Consider the following 13,424-nt stretch of genomic DNA (forward strand, 5'->3'; position numbering starts at 1 on the left):
AGGAGCTGTGGATGTGGGAGCCGTTCAAAGAGGGTAGTGACTCAGAACAATAGTTTGGTCTATTAAAATTAGGACAGTTAGGGGAAATAGTGCAATAACCTGCCCCCCCAAAGTGTGATCTGGAAAGCCTGCTGACTTCTTGTGCCTATGATTCACCATGTATACTGGGGGTTATGCCTTCTATGACAAAACCACTGTAGGCAGTGAGAACCCAAAATGTCTAAAGATTACTGTGCTGAGTGGCCAGGAGGCGGCGGAGAGTAGATGCACCAGCCAACCGTGCACTAAAGAGACTAAAATGGCACATGTCTGCGCAGTAATTCTATGCATTAAGGTAAAAAAAAACCCTTCTGTTTACAGCAGCCCCACTAATACTTACCTGAGCCCCATCTCGATCCAGCAATATTGCACGAGAGCCTTCGCTTTCCAGGACTCTCCCTTCTCATTAGCTGAGACAGCAGCAGGGCGCCATTGGTTACCGTTGCTGTTAATCAAGTAAGTGAGCCAATGAGGAGAGAGAAGGGGTGGGAGCCAATGAGGAGAGAGAGGGGGTGGGGGCATCGGCTCAGCGTCTGAATGGACACACAAAGCAGCGGCTCGGTTTGGGTGCCCCCACAGCAAGCTGCTTGCTGTGAGGGCACTCGGCAGGGGCCAGGAGCTCCGGCAAAGTACCTGAGAAGAGGAGGATCTGGGCTGCTCTGTGCAAAACCATTACACACAGCAGGCAAGTATAATGTGTGTTATTTTTTACTGCCGGTTCAAACAGGGGCAACACGACTTGCAGGCCGACTCACCGAGGCTCCTATTAGAACGGTTCCGTAGTACAGAACGGAATGCGACTTGTCAGGCAGCTAAGTCGCCCCGTGTGAACCGGGGCTTAAATGAAAAAAAAAACAAGACTTTGTATCACTTTAAGTGTTTACCTTTTGTACAGGTACTGTATGGCTTTTTACCGATTGTTTTACTTAGTGATGGATGAAGTCACTTGAAAAATAGACAGAAAAGTTTGATCTGATCTTTGCTAGGAAAGTATTTATATGTAGGCCTTGAAATGCAACCATACATAACCACGGCTAACATTTTACACCATTACAGTCACACCATTCCCCGAAGCACATTTACTGTTCCCTACACTTAAGGTGGTAAAATTGCACTGTTTTGATCCAATTAGCACTAAAATGCAGAAGAGCATCAAAAACTCAAATTTCAAGGTGCTGTTCTGCATGCAGTTGGAACAGATGTTTCTCAAATGCACACACAAGTAAAAAATTGACAAAGGTTGCATTCTCTTCCCATCCCTAATAAAATTCAGTGACAGTCTAACTCTGCAGGGTAAAACAAATGTCAATCTGTAATGTGCCCAGGTACTTCAGAATTCATCCCGATAGTCAGCAATTGCAATCAGAAAATGTCAGCCAAGTTGCTTCTGGAGCAAAATACTATCTGGAAAACAGGACACCAATCTGCTACTATTGCATCATTCTGTGTAAAAAAGTAAACAGTGTTACAGGGAGGGGAGGTAAAGTTGAAAGCACCAGTTCACTTTAACCCCTTAACGCCAGCACCTCCCAGAGCATTCTGATGCCTTGACTGGCTGTCACATGAGCGGAAAACTCCCAATCGATACTAGCGATCGGAAGCTTTCGGTTAGCTGTCGGGAGCACGCAGGACGGGCTCGCCACAGCCATGTTTACATTCTGGTACGCATATATGCAGGTTCAAGGCTTATCCGCCGAGAGGCCGCATGCATGCGTACCGTCAGCAAGAAGAGGTTCAAGTCGAATTCCCTTGCAATAGAACCAGAGCGTGAACAAAATGCTAAGGGACATGACCTATTTCTAAGTTAAGACCGTCTCTTATTTTCGCAAAAACAATAGTGAGGAGTGCATTGTGTAAGAAATAAAAAGCGTGTCTCAAAATGAAACTTGAAGAAAGAAGGTAAGACTTACCTTTTTCAGCACTTGTGTGTTTTTTATCGTGCCTGGCGATGGACATGGGCACTACTTTTCTACTGGAACTTTCTGTTGCGGAGACTGCAGAAACAGTGGCACTTGCGGTTGATATATTAGACAGGCTTTTTGTCATGGATCCATAAGAATTATTTTCCTCTGTATCCGAATCATCAGAGTGAAGAGGATTGGTAAAGGATAACGGTGCTTGAGGTGTTGGTGCATTGCTGTGATCACTTAGACTCGTTGTCTGTGATGCAAGAACACTGCTATTTAATACAGTTTTACTATCAAAGGAATAGGTATCTAAATGTTTATCAGCAGAGGAAGACACATTTTTACACTTTGTTTGCTCATTGCCAAAGTTAGTAGAAACAGAAAGTTCTTTCTCTAGAGGGAGATGGTCTGGTCTTGGAGGGTTGCAACTTCTCTGATGAGGTGTATCTTCCAAAGTTTTAACAGATTTAAAACTCCTACAGTCAATACAAGGGTTTGAAGACATAACAGAGAGAGACTCCAGAGAGGTTGACATTGGAGGCTTAGCTAACTGGTCAACTGCATAGGATGAAGCAGATTTCATTTTAATGCCAAGTCCTCTTTGCAAGCCTGCACTAGCTTCAAAACTTTTTGGACTTTCTTGGAGAGGTACTTTTTTTATTTCAATACTTAATTTACGCTCTAACTTCTTCTCAATAGGCTCATTCTTTGCCAACACAGCTCCAGATTTGCTATAGTTCTCATTCATGTCTGTTGTATTCTCTGAGGATGCCATATGCAAAACTGGTTTTGGATGATAGCGATCATTGTCCTGCCACACTGTAGTCACAGCAGGATAAGCCGAAGGAGGTGAGGGTGTCAGAATCGGAGGAACAGGATGAGGCTCTGGCGGTTGCAGAATTTCTTCCTTGACATCTGCTTCAACCAGGCAGCTATATTAAAAATGATATATAAATCATTATGAAGATATTGTCATATAAATCATTACGGAGATATTGTCACATTGCACTTACATATATTCACACACAAACACACACCAATGGCATACGCTGACTGCAGCATCTACATCTTTACCGACATAAATAGTCCAACAATTCCAATGTATGAATTAACAATAAAATAAAACTTAAAGTTCTATTTTACAAAAAGTTTGACCTCATTAAAACATTCACAGCAAATCTGAAACTACAAATGTAATAGGAGGACAAAGAAATTAATTCAAAGCTTTAGAAATTTGTTGGCACAGTCCCAAAGAAAAACCCTCCAGTAGTTTTGAATTTTCAGCAACAGAGCGTGGGGTTCTAACATCAAATAAGAGCTAAAGTGCCAAGGCTGTGGAATGCAGCCCATATGCCAAAAATAGACAACACTTCACTTTCTTCCAGGAAACCAAATAGAAACATTGCAGTGCTCACATATTAGACCTATGTGACAATACTTGCATTAGAACACTGGGCTGGTATTCCATGCTACATTTAAAAGAATGGAGGGAGAAAAAAAATCTGAGTCGTTGATTCTATTCTACACCCAAAAAGTGCTTTGCAGATGCAACTGTTTAAGTGTTACTAAACCCACAACAGTAAAATCAGTCTGTATATGCTGTAAAGCATGCTTGTTATTTTTACTGTGGAACCTGAGGGGTCAATCCTCTGCATAGTGTAAAAAGGCTGATCCTGTCGGCTCAGAGCCTCCCCTTCTTTTACTGTCCCCAATCCATCTGCTGATAGAACAGAGCATTGGAGGCATTCTACACATGTTCAGTTTGGTGTGTATTGCTAGAGTGTTTGTTTTTGGGAGGGTGCATGTGATCAGCACAGGGCCAATTAGCACTGTCCAAACAGAACATTAGGGGTCATGCAGACAGGTCATAGGACAGTCAGAGGAGAATGAAAACTCCTCCTACAAGCTTTAACCAGTGCTTGCCCGGACACTGAGACAGCTGATGAGAAAAAGGTATTTAGCAGTTTTATATTCACCAAAATATTCACCAGATATAGTGAATGCGGGATCCTGGGTTTAGTAACACTAACAAATATGGCTGCATAGTTGTGAAAAAAAAAAAACTAGAGAGAGAACAGAACTTATGACCACAGGGAACTATATTTCCTGAAAGTAATCCTGCTTAAAGAGGACAGTTGCTTTCAGTAAGCTTTTGTAGTAAAAACAGTTAACGACAGTTAGACACAGTATGTGTTCAAGATTGAAAGAAAATTGCATCTAAAATATACACAAAAGATAGCTCTCAAACCAGGTTATTGTCTCTGAAAGAGTCAAATGTGAAAGTGGGTTTAAAAAAAAAAAAAAAAAAAAACATTCCAATCACCCTTTCTCACTTCCAAGATGGACTATGGACTGTGTAGCACACGGGTTGATTTACTAAACTGGAGCGTGCAAAATCTGGTGCAGTTGGTATATATATAAAAAAAAAAAAAGTGCATTTATTTTTTTGGAGCCTGTAAAGCATTGCACTAGTGATCAACAGATCGCTGGTGCCATGCAGGTCTCCAGCAGATCTGTCAGTGTATCTGTGTGCCTGACAACATCCTGTATAGGCAAACGGATTTAATCTGACAGGAAGAATCAATGAACGAAAATGGGTGGAACATGTAACATGCTCCCAAAAGGTGAACTTGTGCTTTCAGCTTTGACAAAAAAAAAAAAAAAAAACTTGGCTGATTGGTTTCAGAACTGCACTAGGTTTTACACTCTTCAGCTTTAGTAAATCAACCCCATAAAGCAGTTCACATGACCTCAACTAACCTTCAAATCACCCAGCAAATACAAGTCAAAATACTAACATACAAAGCCATTTACAACTTTGCCCCAAGCTACATCAGCAATCTTGTATCAATAAATGACCCAAACCTTGCTCTACGCTCCTCCCAAGACCTCCTGCTCTGTCCCCTTCTCCCATGCTTGCCTCAAATTCTCCAGAGCATCTCCCCATGGAACTTTTTATTTTAATCTGGACTATCTCCCACTCTGTCCACCTTTAGGTTATTCCTGAAAACTCATCTCTTCAGGGAAACCCATGATGCCTCAAACGAACAATTGAAAAACTTTAATTCTCCCATCAGCTCATCCTTCACAATTAGTACAACCTGCCCCTCCCTATTAGATCGTAAGCACTTGCAAGCAGGGCCTTCCTAATCCTTCTGTATTGTAACTGTACTGTCTCCTTTATATAGTAAAGCGCTGTACAAACTGCTATGAAAATCCTGTAAAATAACCCGCACTGCTTGTACAACCCCTGGTAAAAAGTATGGAATCACCACGCTTGGAAAATGTTAATTTAATTGTTTAAGTGTGTAAAAAAAAAAAAAAAAAACCTAATTACAGACATGCCTCAAAACTATTTTCATTTAACATTTTAATCTTCTGGCTTTAAGAAACACTTAGATCAGATCAAGCAGAGGAAAAATATGGCATCACTCAATTCTGAGGAAAATATTATGGAATCACCATGTACTTTGCAGTTCTAAAAGAAACATCTGCGCCAAATTACATCCTGAAAAACAATGTCATCATAACCAAACATCCTTTCAATTGATGGAATAAAAAAAAGTGTCCAAAATCTCAATATAAACTTGTGCATTTATTGAAGATTTAATAACAGTCATCTCCCCAGTACCTTTACATGACATGCAACCCCATATCATCAATGATTGTGGAAATTTGTATGTTTTCTTCAGGCAGTCGTCTTCATACATTTCATTGGAACGGCACCAAACAAAAGTTCCAGCACCATCACCCTGCCCAATGCAGATTTGTAACTCATCGCTGAATATCACTTTCATCCAATCATCCACAGTCCATGATTGCTTTTCTTTAGCCCAGTGTAACCGTGTTTTTGTCTGTTTAGGTGTTAATGATGTTTTCATTTGGCTTTTCTGTATGTAAATCCCATTTCCTTTAGGTGATGTCTTACAGTTCGATCACAGACATTGACTCCAGTTTCTGACCATTTCTTCCTCATTTGTTTTGTTCTGTATTTTATGTTTTCAAGGCATATTGCTTTAAGTTTTCTACGCTTTTATTTTTTTTGACGCTTTGATGTCTTCCTTGGTCTACCAGTACACTTCCCTTTAACAACCTTCCCATTTGATTTGTACAAATGAAAACCATCATTACCACCTAAACAGAAAAAAACACGGTTACAGTGGGATAAAAAAAAAAATCATGGACTGTGGATGACTGGATGAAAGTCATATTCAGGGATGAATTACAAATCTGCATTGGGCAGGGTGATGCTGGAATTTTTGTTTGGTTGCGTTCCAATGAAATGTATGAAGACAAATGCCTGAAGAAAACATACAAATTTCCACAATCATTGATGATATGGGGTTGCATGTCAGGTAAAGGTACCTGGGAGAGGACGGTCATTAAGTCTTCAATAAATGCACAAGTTTATACTGAGATTTTGGACACTTTTCTTATTCCATCAATTGAAAGGACGTTAGTTGATAATATCATTTTTCAGGATGTAATGTAAAGCAGATGTTTGTTTTAGAACTGCAAAGTACGTGGTGATTCCATAATATTTTCCTCAGATTTTAGCGATTCCATATTTTTTTCCTCTGCTTGATCTGCAAAAACAGTTGCAATTGATTACAGTTTTCTTTCTTTTTTTAAGTGTGTTTCTTAAAGCCAGAAGGTTGGAATGTTAAATGAAAATAGTTTTGAGGCATGTCTGTGATTATTTATGATTATTTATTTTTCTACACAATTTAAGAAGAAGGAGGCTCAGAAGCTCACAAAGGATGCAGAAAAACCCAGTAAGAAACCAGTTCATTTAAAAATAGATTGCAGGGCAATTAAGTAGTGGATGCAGATGGATTTTTAGCGAATAGGGATATTGTTTAGTGTCATTTTAGAGAAGACGCAAGACCAAAGCTCTTGGCCCCACTTCTCATGGGGATCACAGGAGTGCACTTGATCACATGACTACTGATTGCTCAGTTCTCAGCCTGCTCTGCCCCTCCCATAGTCACTGGAGCGCCAGGCTGGAGGCTGGCTAAGGCTCCCAATGGCGTGCTGAGAGGCTGAGCCATTGCCGGTCAGGTAATTTTGGGTGGATCCAGGCTTTAATGGCTCTGCGACATGAGCCGACAGCAGCCCACACAAGCCCACACAAGGGCACTCCCGTGACCCAGAGAAGTATGGCCAAAAAAGTTTTTGCCATAGTGAGAAAGCACACACTACAGGCGTGTTTTTTGGTTGTAGGAGCAACCCCACACAAATATGGGGGAAAACATTCAAACATCATATAAACCATGTGCTTAATGCAAACTGTGCTGCAAGAAGAGATTGGCAACTCCAAAAATCCCACTTCTAGAATGGGGTGAAATACAACCTCCGAAACTTGTCTCCATGCCAGCAAAAAAAGAGAAAACGTCAATGCAACAACTATGTACATTAATCATGGCATTCATTCACCCCAAAGCATCCACACAAAACAAACTGCGTACTCGTGTAAGGCTAGGCTCACACCTATGCTTTAAACAGTGCTTTTCAGATTTGTAGAAACGAACTACAGTCCATTGAACATCATTTCCCATGAGTCAAGTTCATATCTGTGCCTTTTCAACAAGTGCGTTTTTGCAGAGGGTCAGGGACATTTTTGCCTGCAGCAGGTTACATTTTTGGTTCCATAGACTTTAATGGAAAGGTTTCTGCTGGTTTTTCTTGGTTTCTCCCCTTGGTTTCCCTCTCCTGATAACACCACCCTCCCACCCTAAAAAGAATTAAAAATGCATACGTGTGTAAAAAATGCGCCAGGAAAATGCAACAACCGCAACCTGCATAGGTGTGAACCTAGCCTAAAAAGCCAAGATAGCAGGGCCCCCCCCCCCCTTTTTTATTAAAAAATGCAATTTGCATGTTTTCAGGAACTAAACATTAACAAACATGCAAAGGCTGCACACAAGTTTATGTATTTGAAGTCAACAAATTAAAAAAAAGCTGAGTTAGACTTACCGGTAACTCCTTTTCTGAGAGTCTTCCAGGACAGCCCATGAGACCTTGGGCTCCTCCTACCAGGACAGGAAACACGTCACCCCCACCAGATAAAAGGGCGGTCCTCCAGGCCCATGTCAGTATTTTCAAGAACCGTAGGACCCTGCAAAACATATGCATAATACACATAACTTCAGACAATACCGGGTGGGAATCCGGCTGTCCTGGAAGACTCTCAGAAAAGGAGTTACCGGTAAGTCTAACTCAGCTTTTCTCCAAGCGTCTTCCAGGACAGCCCATGAGACGATGAGCCAGAACTTACCAGTCTAGGGAGGGACAACTGCCTGAAGGACCTTACGACCAAACGCCTGCTCCTGAGCTGATAGGAGATCCAGGCGATAATGTTTAATGAAGGTCGAGTAACTGGACCAAGTGGCAGCCCTGCAAATTTGTTCCGGTGAGGCACCAGCCCTCTCAGCCCAAGACGTAGACAAGGCTCTAGTTGAGTGCGCAGTAACAAAAGGTGTAGGGACCTCCCTAATTTTGTAAGCTTCCAAGATGGCTTGCTTTATCCATCTAGCCAATGTGGCTTTAGATGCACTATTCCCCTTGTGAACTCCAGAAAAGAGGACAAACAAGGCATCAGTTTTCCTAAAGGTCTTCGTGACCTCAAGATAGACCAAGAGAATCCTTCTTACATCTAGAAAACAAAATTTTCTTTCTAAGTCACCCTGTGGCGAACTACAAAAGGTTGGCAATACAATGTTTTGAGATCGGTGGAATGTACTTGCCACCTTGGGCAAAAAACCTGGATCGGTTCGTAACACAACTCGATCCTCAAAAATCGCGAGGAAGGGCTCCCTAACTGATAGGGCCTGCAACTCACTTACCCTACGAGCTGAGGTAACAGCTATAAGGAACACAGTTTTTAATGTAAGTAACTTAACTGACATACTTTCCAGAGGTTCAAACGGAAATTCTACCAGAGTTTCAAGTACTAGGGACAGATCCCACGTTGGACAACTTCTCACTACTACTGGTCTGGCCCTAGAGATAGATTTGAAAAATCTGGCTATAGTGAGATTTTCCAGGAGAGAAAACTGGAGGAACACACTAATAGCTGCTGCCTGTACCTTTAAGGTACTAACAGAAAGACCTTTGTCGACACCCTCTTGGAAAAATTCCAAAATAGACGGAATATCATGAGTTAATCTATCATTTTCAGATAACCATGAGTTAAACCTTTTCCAAACTTTGGAATATATGGCTCTAGTAACTGGCTTCCTGCAATTAACGAGAGTCCTGACTACTTTGTCAGAGAACCCTTGGGCGCTCAGTATCTTTTCTTCAGATACCAGGCCGTCAAGTTTAAGGAAACCACCTGAGGGTGTGATACTGGACCCTGCAATAATAGGTCTTCCCTTTTCGGAAGACTCCACGGAGGCTCTGAAACCAGAGACTGTAGCAGGGAAAACCATGGCCTCTTGGGCCAAAACGGGGCAATTAGAATCAGATCTGTCTCTTCCAGCCGAAACTTCCGGAGGACATCTGGAATCAGCCCGATTGGCGGAAAGGCATAACATAGGCCTGGAGGCCACGGGTTCGCCAGAGCATCGATCCCCAAGGCTTGGTCTGCCGGGTTCATGGAAAAGAATATCTCCGTCTTGCGGTTGTTTCGGTTTGCGAACAAATCCGCTACCGGATAACCCCATCTCTTGGTGAGGTCTGCAAAGACTTCGGGATGAAGGGACCAGTTGTCTCGGTCTATCCTGTGACGGCTGAGATAATCTGCCAGGCAATTGTTTTTCCCCTTCAGGTGTACAGCAGAAATGGAGGCTAGATTCCCCTCTGCCCATGAAAGGATCTCCTGGGCAATGGACTGAAGCCTCCGGCTTCTCGTGCCTCCCTGCTTGTTGATATACACGACTGTCGCTATATTGTCTGACAGGATTTGGAGGTTGTGACCCCTGATCTCCATCTGAAAAGACTGGAGGGCTCTCTGGACTGCAAGCAGCTCTCTTTGATTGGATGAGGCCCTTGCCTCCTCTGGGGACCACTCTCCTTGTGCTACTGCATTGCTGAGGTGGGCCCCCCATCCCCAGGAACTCGCATCCGTGGTAATCCTTCGGGAAATGGGAAAGGACCATGGGAGACCTCCTGCTAGGTGCTGACCAGCTCTCCACCACCACAGGCTTCTTTTTATCCTGTCGGGAAGCCAGATCCTTGACTCCAGGGACCTTACGTCCCCGTCCCAGTTTCTTAAAAGAAACCTTTGTAACGGACGCTGACGGAGTCTCGCCCATGGTACTGCGGGAAAACATGAGGTCATAAGACCCACTGCCCTCGACACCTGTCTCAGAGAGACCGACTGGTTGGTCTGCAATGTAGACATAGTCTGGAACACTTTGGTAATCTTCTCCTGAGAAAGAAAAACTTTTTGGTTCACGGAGCAAAAATCGTAACCCAGATAAGTTACTTTCTGGGCCGGAATCAAGGACGATTTTTCTTTGTTTATTAGCCAGCCTAGGGACTGTAAGAAGTCCTGTACAGCCTGGAGATCTTCCAACAGCCACTATCAGGAGGTCGTCTAAGTAAGGGATAACCGTTATTGCCTTTAATCTTAGAGGAGCCAGCACTTCCCCCAACACCTTCGTAAAGATGCGTGGGGCTGAGGAAAGACCGAAGGGGAGGGCCTGAAATTGAAAATGTCGGGTCCCCATACCAGTCTTCACTGCCAATCTCAAAAACTTTTGGAAGGCTGGATGGATAGGGATGTGAAGATAAGCATCCCTTAAGTCCAACGTGGCCATAAAGCAGTTTGGGTATAGTAGGTTTTTGATTGTAAAAACTGTCTCCATACGGAAATGCTTGTATCTGATCTTGTGGAGGAAATGTGACCAAACGTTCTGGTGGTTGGTTAACAAACTCCAGCCTGTACCCGTTGGTCACTAGGTCCAGGACGAAGGGGCTCAGAGTGACTGCTGCCCACTGTGGGATGAAGGCCCTCAATCTCCCTCCCACCGGGGAACACAAGTCACTGCGGCTTGGCGGGCTGTTGAGGAGGGTTAAATAGCACTCCCCCTTTGCCTCTGCCTTTGTGCCCAGTCCAATGCTTTTTCGGCCTGCTGTCCTTTTCTCTAGGACTCTGTTGCCTGTTTTGGCCACGAAAAAATTTTCTGGCTGTCTGAACTCTTTTTCTCTGGAAACGCCTTTTTCTTATCAGCCGTGCGTTCCAGTGCCTCCTGTAGACCTGGGCCAAATAAATGATCGCCAGTTAAAGGAAGGCCACAAAGGCGCAACTTGGAGGCCGAGTCCCCTGACCAGGTCTTAAGCCAAAGGCTTCTCCTGGCCGAGTTCACTAGAGCCGAAGTCCTGGCTGACATTCTTACCGACTCAGCGGAAGAATCTGCCAAAAAACCCACTGCCTGAAATAGGAGAGGAAAAGACTTTAAAATTTGCTCTCTGGAGGTACCTGCTGACAGATGTGACTGAATCTGAGTCAACCAAACCTCCAGATTTCTGGCCACACAAGTGGAAGCCAAAGCTGGTTTCAGGTTTCCAACTGCTGAGTCCCAGGCTCTGTGGAGAAGGATATCCCCCCTCTTGTCCATCGGATCCTTAAGCGTACCCATATCATCAAACGCCAGGTCCGAGTTTTTTGAAACTTTTGAAAGAGGTGCGTCTAACTTGGGATTCTCATTCCATGGCTGCGCAGTGTCCTCATCAAAAGGAAACCTCCTTTTCAGGTTACTGGAGAAGAATGGTTTTCTCTCAGGATTATCCCATTCCAGTTTAATAGTATCAACCAAAGAACTATGAACTGGAAACACTCTTGATTTTCTCTTATGTAATCCTTTATACATAAGATCATGTTTGGATAACTGAACCTCTTCCTCTTTTAATTCAAGGGTAGTATAGATAGCCTTTAATAAGTCATCTACATCCTCAACAGATAACTTAAATCTTGAGCCTCGAGTGGATTCTTTATCTCTGGGCTCTGTATCTGACCCTGATTCTTCCAGAGAAGAACGGGTAGATCTGACCTCAGAGTCTTCACTCTCTGCCTGCTGCGGAGTGCTTACTGACGCCTTCAGTGAAGACGGACTCTCTGCTGGAGTCTGGAGCTTGTCAATAAGCGTTCTAAAAGGAACTAAAGGTGGACCAAGCTCATCCCTAACAGAAGTAAGCATCTTCTGGCAAGAGGCAACTGGGTCATCCTTTACTAGGCCTTCTATACAGGTGCGACAAACTGCTTTGCTCCATGAGGAGCTTAATTTGTTTGCGCAAACCGCACAAATTTCCTTTTAAGTGGCTGCGCTTGGGCCTTGTCCTGAGTCCTGGTCTGCAAGACAAAATAAATGACCCACAATGTAATTAAAGCCACACAATCACTCCGTAACACCACGTGCAGGAGGGAGGAAATGTGTCCCCTTACACCCACTACTACAGAGGGGGGAGGGGGAGGGAACACTCACAGGGATAGTAAGGTGGTGACAGAACACCCCAGGCTTACCTGTGAGGTGCTGGTGTTGGGAACTGCATCCGCTGCCTGTGCAGGTACTGCAGGAGGATCCATTCTGCCCCTCTTGGTCATCCACAGCCTGGCTGCTTAACACCAAGAAACACCAGCAGCCAGCGTTCTCTGTTCGCGCCGTTTATGAAGACTGGAACCTCGTCTCCGGCGCCCGATGATGTCGTCATATGCCCCGGAAGTAACCCTCTCCAGGCACTTCCTGTGGGCCAGCTTGGAGCGCAATAGCTCCGCCCCCTCGAACGCTGCGGCTTCCTCCATTCCTTGCTCAGATCAGCCAGGCTGTCGGCAGGGAAGGACAACCGAAGCTCAGCTGAGCTAGAGTGCAATGCACTGCGCTAGGGGCACGACCTCACACCGGTCCTGGCCCTCTCCAGGCACTGAGGACAGAGAACAGCAACACAGCCAACCTCCCCAGCGGTGTGCTGCTTCTGGCAGAGGAAGAGGTAAGTGATATGCCCCAGAAAAAAGCCATACAAAGCCCCTGCTTATAAGGCCTATGGGAGCAGGTTCCATGAACATGTTACCCCCCGTCCGGAGGAAACACAAATAACTGACATGGGCCTGGAGGACAGCCCTTTTATCTGGTGGGGGTGATGTGTTTCCTGTCCTGGTAGGAGGAGCCCAAGGTCTCATGGGCTGTCCTGGAAGACGCTTGGAGAAAATGGCCTTCAGCCATCGTAACCCAATTCCTATATTAAGCATGTCTGTGGAGGAACATAACTACCGTCGGAAATCACCGAGCCGCTCGGCACTCCGCTCGCTCCCCTGCGTCCAGCGATGTCCTGATCACACAGTGCGTTCCTGGATACGGAACGGGGAAACTCCTAGCCTCTGCCTTCTTCATAGATGACACGTTTTGTTATAGAAGCACCGGCTCTGTAACCTCTGCAGGATATCAGCAGAGCTCTGGACAAGAATACAGCAGGAATTTGCAGGCTCTACAGCGTGAAGGGAAGGAGCCAGTACTGATCACTCCGGGATGCCTGCTG

General features: G+C 44.4%; 1 protein-coding gene and 2 long non-coding RNA genes across 4 annotated transcripts in view; 1 reads left to right on the top strand and 2 right to left on the bottom strand.

Annotated features, from left to right (window-relative positions):
- Positions 1–13,424, top strand: part of LOC141131845 (uncharacterized) — a 67,754-nt gene that overhangs the window by 33,066 nt on the left and 21,264 nt on the right. The gene's annotated exons all lie outside the window — the stretch shown is intronic.
- PTPN12 (protein tyrosine phosphatase non-receptor type 12) overlaps positions 1–13,424 on the bottom strand; it is a 121,675-nt gene that overhangs the window by 18,167 nt on the left and 90,084 nt on the right. For both annotated transcript variants that reach the window (XM_073619592.1, XM_073619593.1), the window contains exon 13: positions 1,950–2,878. In XM_073619592.1, coding sequence (XP_073475693.1) covers positions 1,950–2,878 — 929 coding nt within the window. The remainder of the gene's footprint in view (positions 1–1,949; positions 2,879–13,424) is intronic.
- Positions 5,996–7,837, bottom strand: LOC141131843 (uncharacterized). The gene is made up of 2 exons (XR_012242817.1): positions 6,312–7,837; positions 5,996–6,080 (listed from the first exon to the last, which is right to left on the bottom strand). It is a non-coding gene; the product is annotated as an uncharacterized lncRNA (long non-coding RNA).

The sequence above is a fragment of the Aquarana catesbeiana genome, linkage group LG03, assembly GCF_042186555.1.
Source record: "Aquarana catesbeiana isolate 2022-GZ linkage group LG03, ASM4218655v1, whole genome shotgun sequence".
Taxonomy (NCBI): domain Eukaryota; kingdom Metazoa; phylum Chordata; class Amphibia; order Anura; family Ranidae; genus Aquarana; species Aquarana catesbeiana.